General features: G+C 34.1%; 5 protein-coding genes and 1 non-coding gene across 6 annotated transcripts; 5 read left to right on the plus strand and 1 right to left on the minus strand.

The window, feature by feature from the left end:
* Positions 1-1,382: 1,382 nt before the first annotated feature.
* On the plus strand, positions 1,383-1,856 carry CBP6 (Cbp6p; the record flags this gene model as incomplete). Its single annotated transcript, XM_003683808.1, has 1 exon — positions 1,383-1,856. One exon carries the CDS (start codon positions 1,383-1,385, stop codon positions 1,854-1,856), a length of 474 nt encoding a protein of 157 aa, XP_003683856.1.
* Positions 1,857-2,193: 337 nt separating this feature from the next.
* On the minus strand, positions 2,194-3,567 carry TPHA0A03470 (elongation factor 1-alpha; the record flags this gene model as incomplete). The annotated part of the gene is made up of 1 exon (XM_003683809.1): positions 2,194-3,567. The coding sequence occupies one exon, from the start codon at positions 3,565-3,567 to the stop codon at positions 2,194-2,196; it is 1,374 nt and encodes a 457-aa protein (XP_003683857.1).
* Positions 3,568-5,671: 2,104 nt separating this feature from the next.
* TPHA0A03475 (uncharacterized protein) lies at positions 5,672-6,787 on the plus strand (the record flags this gene model as incomplete). Its single annotated transcript, XM_003683810.1, has 1 exon — positions 5,672-6,787. One exon carries the CDS (start codon positions 5,672-5,674, stop codon positions 6,785-6,787), a length of 1,116 nt encoding a protein of 371 aa, XP_003683858.1.
* A 1,110-nt stretch (positions 6,788-7,897) lies between these two features.
* On the plus strand, positions 7,898-7,969 carry TPHA0Atrna9E. Its single transcript has one exon. It is a non-coding gene; the product is annotated as a tRNA-Glu (tRNA).
* Positions 7,970-8,516: 547 nt separating this feature from the next.
* Positions 8,517-9,704, plus strand: OPY2 (Opy2p; the record flags this gene model as incomplete). The annotated part of the gene is made up of 1 exon (XM_003683811.1): positions 8,517-9,704. The coding sequence occupies one exon, from the start codon at positions 8,517-8,519 to the stop codon at positions 9,702-9,704; it is 1,188 nt and encodes a 395-aa protein (XP_003683859.1).
* Positions 9,705-12,202: 2,498 nt separating this feature from the next.
* TPHA0A03490 (transketolase family protein) lies at positions 12,203-14,245 on the plus strand (the record flags this gene model as incomplete). Its single annotated transcript, XM_003683812.1, has 1 exon — positions 12,203-14,245. One exon carries the CDS (start codon positions 12,203-12,205, stop codon positions 14,243-14,245), a length of 2,043 nt encoding a protein of 680 aa, XP_003683860.1.
* Between the last annotated feature and the right edge of the window lie 263 nt (positions 14,246-14,508).

The raw sequence follows: 14,508 nt of genomic DNA on the forward strand, positions 1-14,508 counted from the left end.
CGATAAAAATAAAAAGCAAACTAGGCAACATCAATGGAACAATGCAAGCGTATGTATACTTATGTAAATGTTGATATATCAGTTATTATAATTCATACATTGAAGCATTGTAACCAGTTTCAAAGAACATCAATAAAACACCAGAAATAATGAAAAATGATGCAATTGATCTCAATAAAAATACTGAATCAAAGTTAATTAGTTTGTTTTGTTCCGACATTACGATGTAATGAGTGTGTATGAGTTTAGACGCAATTATATAGGAATAGGAGTATGGCTATAAAAATTTCATTGAATAGCTTCAATTCAATTATTAAATAACTTCCAATGCATATATATATGTGCTGTATATATATGTTATATTTAAAGCATTTCTTTCAAACAAAGAGTTAAGCAATATAACGGGAATTAGCAATAAAGGCATCTTTAGCTAAGAACTGTGCTACAGCATTATACTCATTTTTCTTAATTGACCATGACGGATTGGATACAATCGGGGGAGTGAATTGCTGGTACAGCCTGTTTTTGTACTGGTGAAACCCGGTAGGAAACATTAGTAGCTTTTGACACATATTTATTCTACTGCCCGGTCTGTGGAAAAATAGAAAATGCCAGCTAATTGGTTTGGACAGATTCCTGCAGACAAGTGTCAGAACTAACGTGGATTCCGCCATATTGTGCAGGATTGCTTAGACCATGTGTCTATGCAGTTATTATAACGGGTATAATTAACCATCGTACAATACTTTTTAAACAACGTGTACCATTATGTGTATGATAAAGCTGCAGAAACAGTAAACATCCGCAGAGATATTTTTTTGTTCTTTCCGTATATATCTCGACAGCCTCTACGAAATGTCACTGGCGTCCTGTTATAATTTCTTTTCCTCTGGGATATGACTGTCGTTTTCTGACTTCGACTTTGCTGCGTTGTTTGTTGGCTGTATGGTCGCCGCAAAAGTCACTAAAGGTGAAGATATATATATAGATATATACTTGCAATAAATGTATATCAAGCAAGATCTCGTTAACCAAGTGATATCTGAATTTCTAGAATCAGGTATTCAATAGTGTTCGAGTTTATGATGACACTCACTTCCATATAAAATAACGAGCTCAATACGTAGTTATTATCATTTCTAGAAACGTGATACCCTTTTTCCGCTGATTGTTTTTTGTGCCCGTTGCACCATTGAAATCTTGAAAAATATAAAAAATATAATATTTCAGAAACCTGAAAATATTGAACATCGTATATTTTAAATCATCAACTTTTACACATAAAACTATACCTACGCGAGTGAACAGAGTTGTACACATATATTATATAATTGTCAGTCACCAAAATAGTGTACCACTATCCCGGAAAAAGTTGTTATATAATGTCAAAACAAGCGGTAAAAGATGCAGCCAAAAGCATGGTTAAAGTTCTTGAGAAATTTCCAGAGGAACGTATTAAACATGTAATCTCATTCAAAGATGTACAGATTGAGAGATTCCAAAAGATCTCAGGGGCAAAAATGAGCACTGGAGCCGAGGCTCAAAAACCGTCTATTTCAGATATTAAAGATATTATTAACAGAACTTCAAAACCATTAGGTTTAAGCTCTAAACTTTTGAAAGAAATGCAATCCTCTTCACCACAAGAAGAGTTTACCGAGGTTTCAATTAATGAACAGATTAAAGCCTTAAATAATTTAATGGCCAATAAACTTAAGAACTATTATGATGCTGGTGACAAGATATACAAACCTGCCGGTAATCCATATTACTACCAAAGATTATTAGATGAATTAGAAGGTAAAAGGAAAGAGAACATTTTTACAGCTTTCAGAACGGTTGTATTTGGAAAATAAACTGGAAAACCAACATATTTCGTCAATTATCATCACCAGCACATATCCATTTATTCTTACTGAATATCTATACATCCTATTTATAAATTGCATGTAAATAATAAACGCTAATATCCATATATTTAAACGTGAAAAGATAAAGCCAAAGAAAACAATACATCTTGGTCCCTTTTACTGTCTTCCCTCTTAATGCTACACAACGCATACATCTTACATACATTTAGTTACAATACATTTGATCAAATAAAACATAACTTTTTAAAACACGATTATTTTTTATTATACTGAGATAAGCCAAATATGAACTATATAAACATTTAAATAGAGCAAATTAAACTTATTTAGTAGCCTTTTGAGCAGCCTTGGTGACCTTACCAGCCTTGTCAGTCTTGACAACGGACTTGATAACACCGACAGCGACAGTTTGTCTCATATCTCTGACAGCGAATCTACCTAATGGTGGGTAGTCAGTGAAAGCTTCAACACACATTGGCTTAGATGGGACGAACTTAACTAAAGCGGCGTCACCAGATTTCAAGAATTTTGGAGCATCTTCGATCTTCTTACCGGATCTTCTGTCGTTCTTTTCTAATAATTCATCGAATTTACAAGCGATGTGAGCAGTGTGACAATCTAAGACTGGAGAGTAACCAGCAGAGATTTGACCTGGGTGGTTTAAGACGATAACAGTGGCGTTGAAAGATTCAGAGGCCTTTGGTGGATCGTTCTTGGAGTCACCACAGACGTTACCTCTTCTAATTTCCTTAACGGAAACATTCTTGACGTTGAAACCGACGTTGTCACCTGGAACACCTTGTTCTAATTGTTCGTGATGCATTTCGACGGATTTAACTTCGGTAGTAACACCGGCTGGGGCGAAAGTGACAACCATACCTGGCTTGATAACACCGGTTTCGACTCTACCGACTGGCACAGTACCAATACCACCAATCTTGTAAACATCTTGTAATGGTAATCTTAATGGCTTGTCAGTTGGTCTGGATGGTTGTTCAATGGCGTCAATGGCGTCTAATAAAGTCTTACCCTTGACAACACCGGCCTTGGTTTCCTTTTCCCAACCCTTGTACCAAGGAGCATTAGTGGTAGCTTCAATCATGTTGTCACCATTCCAACCAGAGATTGGAACGAATGGAACAGTCTTTGGGTTGTAACCGACCTTCTTGATGAAGTTGGAGGTTTCCTTGATAATTTCAGTGAATCTGGATTCATCCCAGTTGACGGAGTCCATCTTGTTGACAGCAACAATTAATTGTTTAACACCTAGAGTGTAAGCTAATAAAGCGTGTTCTCTGGTTTGACCATCCTTGGAAATACCGGCTTCGAATTCACCGACACCACCAGCAATGATTAAAATAGCACAATCAGCTTGGGAAGTACCGGTAATCATGTTCTTGATGAAATCTCTGTGACCTGGAGCATCAATAACGGTAACTTGGTACTTTGGAGTTTCGAACTTCCATAAAGCGATATCGATAGTGATACCTCTTTCTCTTTCGGCCTTTAACTTGTCTAAAACCCAAGCGTACTTGAAAGAACCCTTACCTAATTCGGCAGCTTCCTTTTCAAACTTTTCGATGGTTCTCTTGTCAATACCACCACACTTGAAGATTAAGTGACCGGTGGTAGTAGATTTACCTGAATCGACATGACCAATGACGACAACGTTAATGTGAGACTTCTCTTTACCCATTGTTAATTGTGTTAATTTATTGTGGTTTTTTTTATCTTTTAACAAGAATAGAAAGAGAGGAAGAGAGTATAAAATAATAGTGAGAACGACTTATATGACACAAGAAATATGAAATGTTAATCTGATAAATAAGATAAAATGAAGTTGTATTTATAAGTTAATTTATTCAACTCATCGATGAGATTAAGTGAAAATTTTTTATTTTTTACCCACTGCATTAACCAAAAAATTTTTTTTATATTTTTTATTATGGTATCTTTCTTCTTCTTCTTTTTGTTTAATTTTTGTTTTTCAGTTCATGGTTGGTTCAATGATGAGACGAATAGGAGATAGTAGTGCATAGATATAATCCACATAACGCCAACAGACCAACAGACCAACCACCAAGAAAAAGAAAAAGAGAAAGAAAAAGAAGATACATTGTTTTCCGTTACTCTTCTCTAGGGGAGATTGTGAGTATTGTCTCTACCCGCTACACTCAAAGTACGGCATTTTCTGAATTAGGCAATTTATTGAGAGGATTTCATGTCAACTAGAGCCTTCTGTTTTGTACGGGAAACGTGTATAAACGGTCATTGGTGTTGCAGGGCAAGCCGTTATAAGAAAGAAGGGCAGCAGCAGCAGTGTTACGAAAAGAAAAAGTTCTGGTCGAAGAAGAGGGCCAAGGGCTGGTGGGAACAAGAGTTCAGACTGGTGCAGTTTGATTTGGGTCAGATTCACTGTTAACAGAACAGTTCGGAGAAGTGTCGAGTTTGGGGGGGTAATAAAATAGCAGAAAAAGAAACAGAATAAGAAGATAAACGTTGGCAAATGCTCAGGATGTTTCTCTGCGTTGGACAGCTATTTTCAGGTTTACGACCTTCTTGCACGGCAGTTCTCTTCTATTGATGATATCAAATGATGACCAGCATGCGATGTATGGAACGCCGGACGGAACTGCTTCCTAAAAAGAAAAGAAAATGACTGAATTAACCAGCTGTTTTCTGTGGACATGCTTCTTCATAGTTTTTAGTTTTGACAGCGTTATCTGTACCGATTTCAGTAGTTGTGTTGCACCTGTTTTATTACAGTCCATTTCTCATCTTGATAACTCATACGGGCAACACCATTTAATATAACAAACCCAGCATTTCGTGATGTTCAATCAAACATATTTGTGGCCACGTTACAAAGGCATTACATTGTGTAAAGTAGAGTATAGCATACCGTACAGATTACAGAATCACATGCTCTCAGTAAAATCGGCGAGTTGTGTGGATTAGAATGTGGGCTAATTGCACATCACTAAAGTGGTCAAAGCAGAATATGTATGACATGTGTTTGTTTTTGAAATGCTGATAAATCAAAGAGTGGGAGGGCAAATTTCAATATTCTTGATAATATTGTATGTTGGTTTTTTTTGTTGGTAAGAACTACCATAGAACAATATGTATTCGTACGAGTAATCGTTACCTTTTCACATGATTAATTAAAAAGTTTTCAATGGTGGAAAATCAATATTTCTCATATTTTCAAGAATCTTAATCTTTTTTTTGTTTCCTTGCTTAAAAAAAATGGCAAAATATGTTTGGGTGTTGTTGTTTTTAGTTTTGAATGCTGGACAGTCTTGCTTTTAAAGGTTTAATTTTTCTTTTAAAATAACGACATCGCATTGTAGGTGTCAGTGCCGGTGTCACAAAAGTCAGCATTTAGCCCCTTCCCCACACACATATTAACGTTTTGCTTTCTTGTAAGATTTATAAAATAAATAAGGATTGGAATTTTATTAATATTGCTATTATTTGCATTTATAGTTCCTTTTAATAGCTAATATGAAAAAGGAGTATTATAAGGAGTATTCAATAAAACAGCATCGCCATTAGCATATTGTTCTGACCCCTTCTTTTAGTTTTAATAAATTATATATTTATCTCCAAATATATATACATATATAGCTGGCTATTGGAAACATATTTTGTTTTTGTTCAAAAACTTAAACAACCTATTTTAATCATGGATCAACTTACTATTATCAACTTTTGTGCCCTCATCTAAGAACAAATAAGCTGCATAAAGAAGAAACAAGAAAGTCAAAAATTTAAAAGTCATTGTAACTATAATCATAATGACTATAAATAACAATCGATACATTGATGACCAACTATCTAGATTGAACGATGCCGCAGATATTCAGGTCGATTATTTATGTAGACAGAAAAGAGACGTTATTCCATATGCCGAATATGAAATGGAATTAACAAAATTGTTCGAAGAAACAAATAGAATAAGTACAATTCTAGAGAATAGACACATATTAGTTTCTCAAGAATTGGAAAGATTACAACTTACTATTGATAGCAGGACGCAACAGATTAACACAATAGGCGAGGGTCAGGCGTTTTCGAAACCAAGTAATCCTTTCAATAATATAGCACCTGGAACACAAACCGATCTTAAGACGGACATGAAAAACAACACAAAAACTGAGTCTGAGTTTAAGAATAGTCAAATTAAGTACAAATTTAAATGTTGGATGAAAAAGGGTAAAAAAAAGATTTTATTAATATTAAAAGTAAATAAAATGACTTATACAACAGATTGTGACGCTCAAAAAATAACCAATTTTGATCTAAAAGCTAATGAAACTAGCGATAATCACATAATGGATAAATCACCTACATTAGATAAGAATGCTTTATTAACTGACTCAAAATCTGACAATACTAATCTAAAGATTGAAAATACCGAAAATGAACAAACGGAGATTTTCACTAAATCACTTCCGAATAATACAATAAATTCAAGTAATATTAAAGACAGGTTGAGTATACAATCAGGCGCAGAAAGTATTAACAGTGACCAAGATATACAAACATCTTTACCATCAGTCTCCAACTATAAAGTCCTTACACCATTAGTCCAAATTAGTTCGGCTAACAATGTGTTAGGTTTTGATGATAGAAGTAGTATTGGGACTTCTAGTATAAACACTCCGTTATTTTTTAAGGGTCAACCAAAAAGAACTACTACTGAGAGAGACAGTTTAATATCTGATTCAAAATTGTCATTACTAGAATCTGCTAAAAATCAATTAAAAAGTAAGTTACAAAATGCAAATTCAAGCTTTGAGAGATGGAAAAATTCAAAAAGTAACTATAAGTTAGCAGACACTGAATGTATAAAGACAGGCAATAGTACGAAGCTTTGTCACTGGAATATGAATAAGAGACGGAAGAAATAAGGATTATTTGGATGTGTAATTGATTTCGATTCGAGTACTATTAGAATAGTAACGTTATACCAGTTTTGATAACGACCTTTCATACACTAATGTCACTATTTAGATCGCCTCAAATTTTATAAGATATATATTTATCATTGTTATAATATATGCCATCAGTGATATATACTAATAAATATTGCAACTTGTTCATTGAAGGTTAAGACCATTGTCAATAGCATCGCCGTGCCAGTGAATCACATAATTCAGTAAGTTGGCCTCTTAAAGGATTAAATTTTGACAATACTTAATTCTTAGATTACACAGTTTATATCCATATATATTTTGCGTAATATAATAAACCGATCAGATTACTAACTACAATTCATACATCAGAAATGAGCACTAGCAACTTATATAACGCCTCAATTAACGTCAATAATATTTATATAGTCACTATATCTTAGATGGCTCTTTACACTTGTCAGAATAATTGTAGTGTATGTGACAGAACTAAGTGTTTATGACACTTTGAATTCTAAATCAATTGATCACTTACTAATGGAAAGAAGGTCTAGAACAATCTTCCAAGTGGTAGGTGAAAATTTCTCACTACAATGTAAATGGCTACGCGATAAACACAGATGTACAATACAGCACTAAAGATCTTAGGAGGATGAATGAACATGTGTACGTGTTCATTCAACTGTCAGTTCAACTCATATATAAGGAGGGCTTCTAACTCTATATAGAGTTGTTTAAATATACTAATAAAAGACGAATCGATTATTTAACTATTAAGAAGATGGACTACTCGAAAGCAACTGAAGTGACTAATGACACTAACTTAGACGTTGGCACTAACCAACATAAGCTTGTTTCTCCACAGGAATAGTTTAATTACACTAATAAAAGACCAATCGATTATTTAACTATAAAGAAGATGGACTATACTAGAGCAACTGAAGTGACTAATGACACTAACTTAGACGTTGGTTCCAACCAACATAAGCCGTTTCTCCACAACAACAATTATACTAATAAGGTTTTGGAAGAGAATATCATAACTGTAGTTGTATTATATATTAATCAGTATCAACAACATCACATTGAATTTATCTTTGTAACTTTTCCGATATAGTGTAACGGCTATCACATTACGCTTTCACCGTAGAGACCGGGGTTCGACTCCCCGTATCGGAGTTTATTCTTATTTTTGTTTTCACATCATGTAGCAAATTTTTTGAAACATTTGTTATATTTTGTAACGCCAAAATATGATGATTCTGATCTCTTTAACGTGACAAATTAATTCTGCTATCAAAAAACCGTGAAGAAAATTCACAGGACCAGACTGTATTAAGTAGGAACTGCTATAGATTATCACTACTGATAGGATTAGTAAGATAGGAAAATAACGTTTAAAAGTAAACTTTAAACAATATGCAATTTGAGTTAGCTAACAAATTTGACAATCCAAACATCTAGTTTAAGGCATTGTACCGGCACGTACAGATCAATATTTATAAAATCATTTTTGACAGGTTAAAAAAGTTAGTAACCGATTCTTACTCAAACTTTATCATTATATAACACTTTGAAGGATTTTCATAGTTTTTATATATTAATATATTAGAGAAATAATCTGAAGTTCTAGGAAGTAATCGATATCGTTATAGCGAGTGGAAGAAAGGAATTAAGAAAAAGAATATTTATTAGGTTAAGATTAGTTCATCATATCTCATTTAATATGTCTTCTTCTAGCGTTGTTTCACTTCGTGTTTCCTATTCAGAAGCATCTGCTCAAGCTACTTCATCCGATGGATGTGTAGTATGTTCAAGTGACGTGACGTGTCCCAATTGTGCTGAAGGATATTACTGTGTGTTGACTGCATTAACCTGTTATGAGTGTCCAACCACATATTGTGAATTGAGTACGAACTCTGAATCATCCAATTCAACTTCAAGCTCCACGTCGTCATCTGATCAAAATAGTGGACGTATTACAGGTGCTATTGTTGGATCCGTTGTTGGTGGTGTTTTAATCATAATCGGGATTGTCATGTACTTTTTTTATACGAAATTCTGGAAACTTAGAAGAGAAACGAAATTCAACTCAGATATTCACAAATCTTTTGGAGCTCTTTTAGACGCTGATTACGACGAAGATCTCCAAGATATGTACGATGCTGACCTTGACAACGATGATTTTGATGATATGGACGACGATATCGAGGATGGTTATTTTAAAGATGAGTTAATCGAAATGGGAGATACCGTTCCCGAACTAATGGAATTCCCTAAAAATGCCAAGAGAAGTAAATTAAACCATTCAAATAATACCCATGATAACAATAGAAGTGAAATTGTGTCTATCGTTACTGATCTAAACCACTCACGATTATTACAATCTGGAAATAGAAGCAGTTCATCTACAATTAATACCAAAGCATCAAATATTTTACCAATTGCATATATCCCAGGTGTCACAAACTCAGATCCTCAAAGAAGGGGAATGCATTCTTTCCAAAACATGCCACATAGTAGGGATACCGTCAAATCTCATATTACTCTAGGATCTTCAATTTTTGATAACGAAGATGGAGATCCTTTAAGTGTTATAAATATGGGTAACGATGAAGACAAGATCGGAAATAACAGCATTTCAAGGGAGAAAATCAACCCAAATACTTCCACAGAAAAATTAACCACTGCAATCAGAGCCAAGCCAAGACTAATTGATATACACGACAACAACAGTTTAGATGACCTACAAAATTCTGCCACATCTTTCGGAAATGATGAAGAAATTGAGTTAGAAATCCACATAGATGGAGAACAACTGCATATAGACAGTGAGAAAAATATTGATACCATTGTCTCTAGGAGTTCGAATCACGTCGATGATGAAGCTGGTCCAGACGGCGACTCGGTATGAAATTAGACACTGAGTACATATAGTCATTAAAGTGCGTTAACGCTTTTCTTTTTTTTTTTTTTGGTTCTTTTTTGTTGACCATAAATATACGAAAACTTTAGCCACTCTTACTCTCGCATTAAAACATTTACATAGTACATACACACATATATCAATTTATTATAGAAGTAATATTCATTCTCTTTAAAGAGAACAAATAATAATTATAGAAATCTACATTATAGTAATCAATTTTACATTCTCAAGAAACAAAGGATGGTCGTGTCGGACTTTAAACCATGCAAGGCTCTTAATCCGAATAGTTAACGTTCACTTATAAATTTAAAGAAGGACTTAACAACAATAATAATAATAATAACAGATAGTATTTTGACACGGACCTTAAAACTATCGAAAAGACGGGCGGAACTTGATAGAACGATTGAATACTTAGCGCCGAAATGACGGTATTATAACTTATAAAAAGAAAAATAAGGTAATAAGTTTTTAATTAAATTTATTATGCTTGGAAGTTAGACAAGTCCGATACTAATGTTAAGTGTTTAGAAACCACACGATTACTAAAATGTTGACGAAACATATCTTAAAGTTCGAAGAAGATATGTCTGTCTATGTATGCATTAAATCCAATCTAAGGGCATCTTGGTGATTTGAACTCAAGTACACACTAATGAATGCTGTTAAATAACTTTATTAAGGAACAATTAACACATAGAGGTATATAATAAAGTAGTATTTAGGGTCGATATATTATTTTGTAGTAGTAGTAGTACTAATTAAACACATAAAGATCAAAGTTAAAATTTACGAATGTAAATATCAAAAATATAGGATTAAATATTTATAACTGAATCACTATTCTTTTCCTCAATAAAACACATAATAAAACTTACTCAAACGAGACCACAACGAACAGAATAAAACATAATTTCTTATTGCTGCATAAGAAAAGATATGCAACAATAAGCAATTACCTGTTCCTTATCTGTACCATCGGTATAAAAAATCACTTATATTCATGTAGATTACTTAGACAAAGGTATTTTTCATTTTGAACTGCAGTGATTGCATTTGACACTGAAAAGAAGGAAATACATATAGAAGTTTGAGCGAAATATGAGCGTAAAAACTGGTGAATAGAAAAAAAGAGACAGAGTACGAGGGTAAGAATAATTAAGACACAGCAAAAGTCAAGGCTTGACGAAGAGCTTGATTGTACGGAATCAACAGGCATGGTGTTGTTAGTGCATTCGTTAAAGTTAAAGTACCAACCATGTTTTATTATTATATATTTTTACTTCGCATTAGAGAACTACCTTGAAGAAACAAAGCCTTCGTTTTATTTCTTTACATGTATACTAACTAGAACTTCCTGTACTTTAACAATTGAGCAAAGTAAGTGTGTGAGGTTGGAATATTACATTTCTAGTTTTTTTTTCATGTTGTTCTCACTTACTAAATTTCCTGTAACTGTTGCGATTGTTGTGTAGTAGTTGGTGTTGGTATTCGTTATTAGAAAACATGCTTTTGAAAAGCTTCGAGAACGTTTTTTTCCTTTTATTTCTTAATCACACGAATTATTTCGGCTCGGACATTACTTGGTTTGATTCAAACTAGTTCCTACCTGTTATGAGACCGATTTGAAGTTGTTAAGTTATTCTTCAAAGAAACAGGTATTTCTTGTCTGTTTTTTTCCCATAAAATGGTAATAAGTAATATGTGAACGGTCAAACAACGTAAGAGTAGTCGGGTTGTATTAGTAGTCGGCGGTGGTGATACATTAACTCTCAGTACAATCTCTTAAATTTCTTTCTTTTTTTTCTGGTGGGAATCGATCTTTTATTACCTTGATATTTTTTAATGAGATGGTGTATGTGTAGTTATGTATGTAACTGGTTGTAGCGGGATCTAGGTAGTATATTTTAATAATTTGCTAGTTTGCAATAGTATGCGTGCACGCACTTGCTTTTACCTGAAAAATAAAACACACACATAATAATAATATCACTAAAGTTTATTGAAAGAGATAGATAGAAGAAGAGGTAAATTTGTAATACTTTTTTTTATTCCAGTCTGTAGAACTTGTAAACTGTGAAAGTAGGAATCCGGAACTGGGACTATATTACTCAAATCAATGAGAAACTTAAATCAAGTTAGAAGTAGGTATGGTTTAGTAATTAATCTTATGGCCCTTCTTGTTATTAAAAAGCCTCCCCTTGTTCTTTTTTGTTATATAAAAGCAATTGGATTTTTACTATTGTTGTTTAATTTGATATTCGAATTATTTCCTTTACTTACATCCTTGTTAATTTATTTTACTGTAATAAATCCCTTCTAATCTTAATTAGATTTATAACTTAAGATATACATTAGAAAAAGATCCCAGATCAATTGATATTTTTTTGTATTATATATTTATCATATATTGACTCATAGTCAAAACAAAAAAACAACATCAACATCAATAAGCTTTCGCAGTATTAAATATAAAAAATACAATGTCCCACTTCACTGAAATAGATAACTTAGCTGTTAACACTTTAAGATTATTGTCCGTCGATACCGTCGATGCTGCTCAATCTGGTCATCCAGGTGCTCCATTGGGCATGTCTCCAGCTGCTCATGTTGTCTGGACCAAGTTCTTAAACTTAAACCCAAAGAACCCAGACTTCTGCAACAGAGACAGATTCGTTTTATCTAATGGTCATGCCGTCGCCATGTTATATTCTTTATTACATTTAGCTGGTTTCAACTACAAGATCGAAGATTTACAACAATTCAGACAATTAGGTTCCAAGACTCCAGGTCATCCAGAATTCGACTTAGAAGGTGTTGAAATCACTACTGGTCCATTAGGTCAAGGTATCTCTAATGCTGTCGGTATGGCTATAGCTCAAGCTAACTTAGCCGCTACTTACAACAAACCAGGTTTCGAATTATCTAACAACCACACATACGTTTTCTTAGGTGACGGTTGTTTACAAGAAGGTGTTGCTTCCGAAGCTGCTTCTTTAGCTGGTCATTTACAATTGAAAAACTTGATTGCCATTTACGATCACAACCACATCACCATTGATGGTAGCACTGATGTTTCCTTCACTGAAGATGTTTTAAAGAGATTTGAAGCTTACGGTTGGGAAGTTTTAACTGTTGAAAACGGTGACTCCGACTTAGATGCTATTTACAACGCCATCGCTCAAGCTAAACAATCCAACAAGCCAACTTTAATTCAAAACAAGACCACCATTGGTTACGGTTCTGTCAATGAAGGTACTCACTCTGTTCACGGTTCTCCATTAAAGGCTGATGACATTGCTCAATTAAAGACCAAGTTCGGTTTCGACCCAAAGAAGAAATTCGATGTTCCTCAAGAAGTTTACGATTTATACAAGACACAATTAGCTCAACGAGGTTTAGAATCTAACAAGATATGGGATCAAAACTTTGCTCAGTACAAACAAAAATATCCAGAATTAGGTGCTGAATTCCAAAGAAGATTAAACGGTGAATTACCAGCTAACTGGGACTCTACTTTACCAGTTTACACTCCAAAGGACTCTGCTATTGCCACTAGAAAATTATCTGAAATGTTATTAGACAGTATTCACAGCACTTTACCAGAAGTTTTAGGTGGTTCTGCTGATTTGACTCCATCTAACTTAACCAGATGGAAGGAAGCTAAGGACTTCCAACCACCTTCCAGCGGTTTAGGTGACTACTCCGGTAGATACATCAGATACGGTATTAGAGAACACGCTATGGGTGCTATCTTAAACGGTATCTCTGCTTACGGTGTCGGTTACAAGCCATACTCTGGTACTTTCTTAAACTTCGTTGCATACGCTGCCGGTGCCGTCAGATTATCTGCTTTATCAGGTCATCCAATCGTTTGGGTTGCTACCCATGACTCCATTGGTGTCGGTGAGGATGGTCCAACTCATCAACCTATTGAAACTTTAGCTCACTTCAGAGCTCTACCAAACTTACACGTTTGGAGACCAGCTGATGGTAACGAAGTTTCAGCTGCTTACAAGGTTGCCATTGAATCTAAATCTACTCCATCTATCATTGCCTTAACCAGACAAAACTTACCACAATTAGAAGGAACTTCCATTGAAAAGGCCTCCAAGGGTGGTTACGTTTTACAAGATGTTGCTAACCCAGATTTAATCTTTGTTGCCACAGGTTCCGAAGTTTCCTTATCTGTCGATGCTGCTAAGATCTTAGCTTCCCAAAACATCAAGGCTCGTGTTGTTTCTTTACCAGACTGGTTATCTTTCGACAGACAACCAGAACAATACAGAAAATCTGTCTTACCAGATGGTGTTCCAATTTTGTCTGTTGAAGTCTTGGCCACTAACGGTTGGGGTAAATATGCTCATCAACACATTGGTATGACTACTTTTGGTGCTTCTGGTAAAGCCCCATTAGTTTTCAAACACTTCGGTTTCACTCCAGAAGTTGTTGCTGAAAAGGCTGCTAAGACTGTTTCATTCTACAAGGGTAAGACAATCGTTTCCCCATTATCTTCCCCATTCTAAGTGTAATGATAGACACTACTTAATGAATACGTATTTTATAATTATAATTAATGTAACGTATGTACTTAATCATGTTTTATAGGTATATTCTCTAATTGATAAATTTTAGAAAATATTTTATTATTATTATTATATTTATTATTATATTTTATTGCTAATGTAAGTATCTAGTTTAAGACCTGCATTTATTATGTTGTGCATTTAATAACACATGTCCATAATGCTAAACAATATTATATAAATATGTACATTTTCTGATGCGA

Source organism: Tetrapisispora phaffii, chromosome 1 (assembly GCF_000236905.1).
Source record: "Tetrapisispora phaffii CBS 4417 chromosome 1, complete genome".
In the NCBI taxonomy this organism is placed as follows: domain Eukaryota; kingdom Fungi; phylum Ascomycota; class Saccharomycetes; order Saccharomycetales; family Saccharomycetaceae; genus Tetrapisispora; species Tetrapisispora phaffii.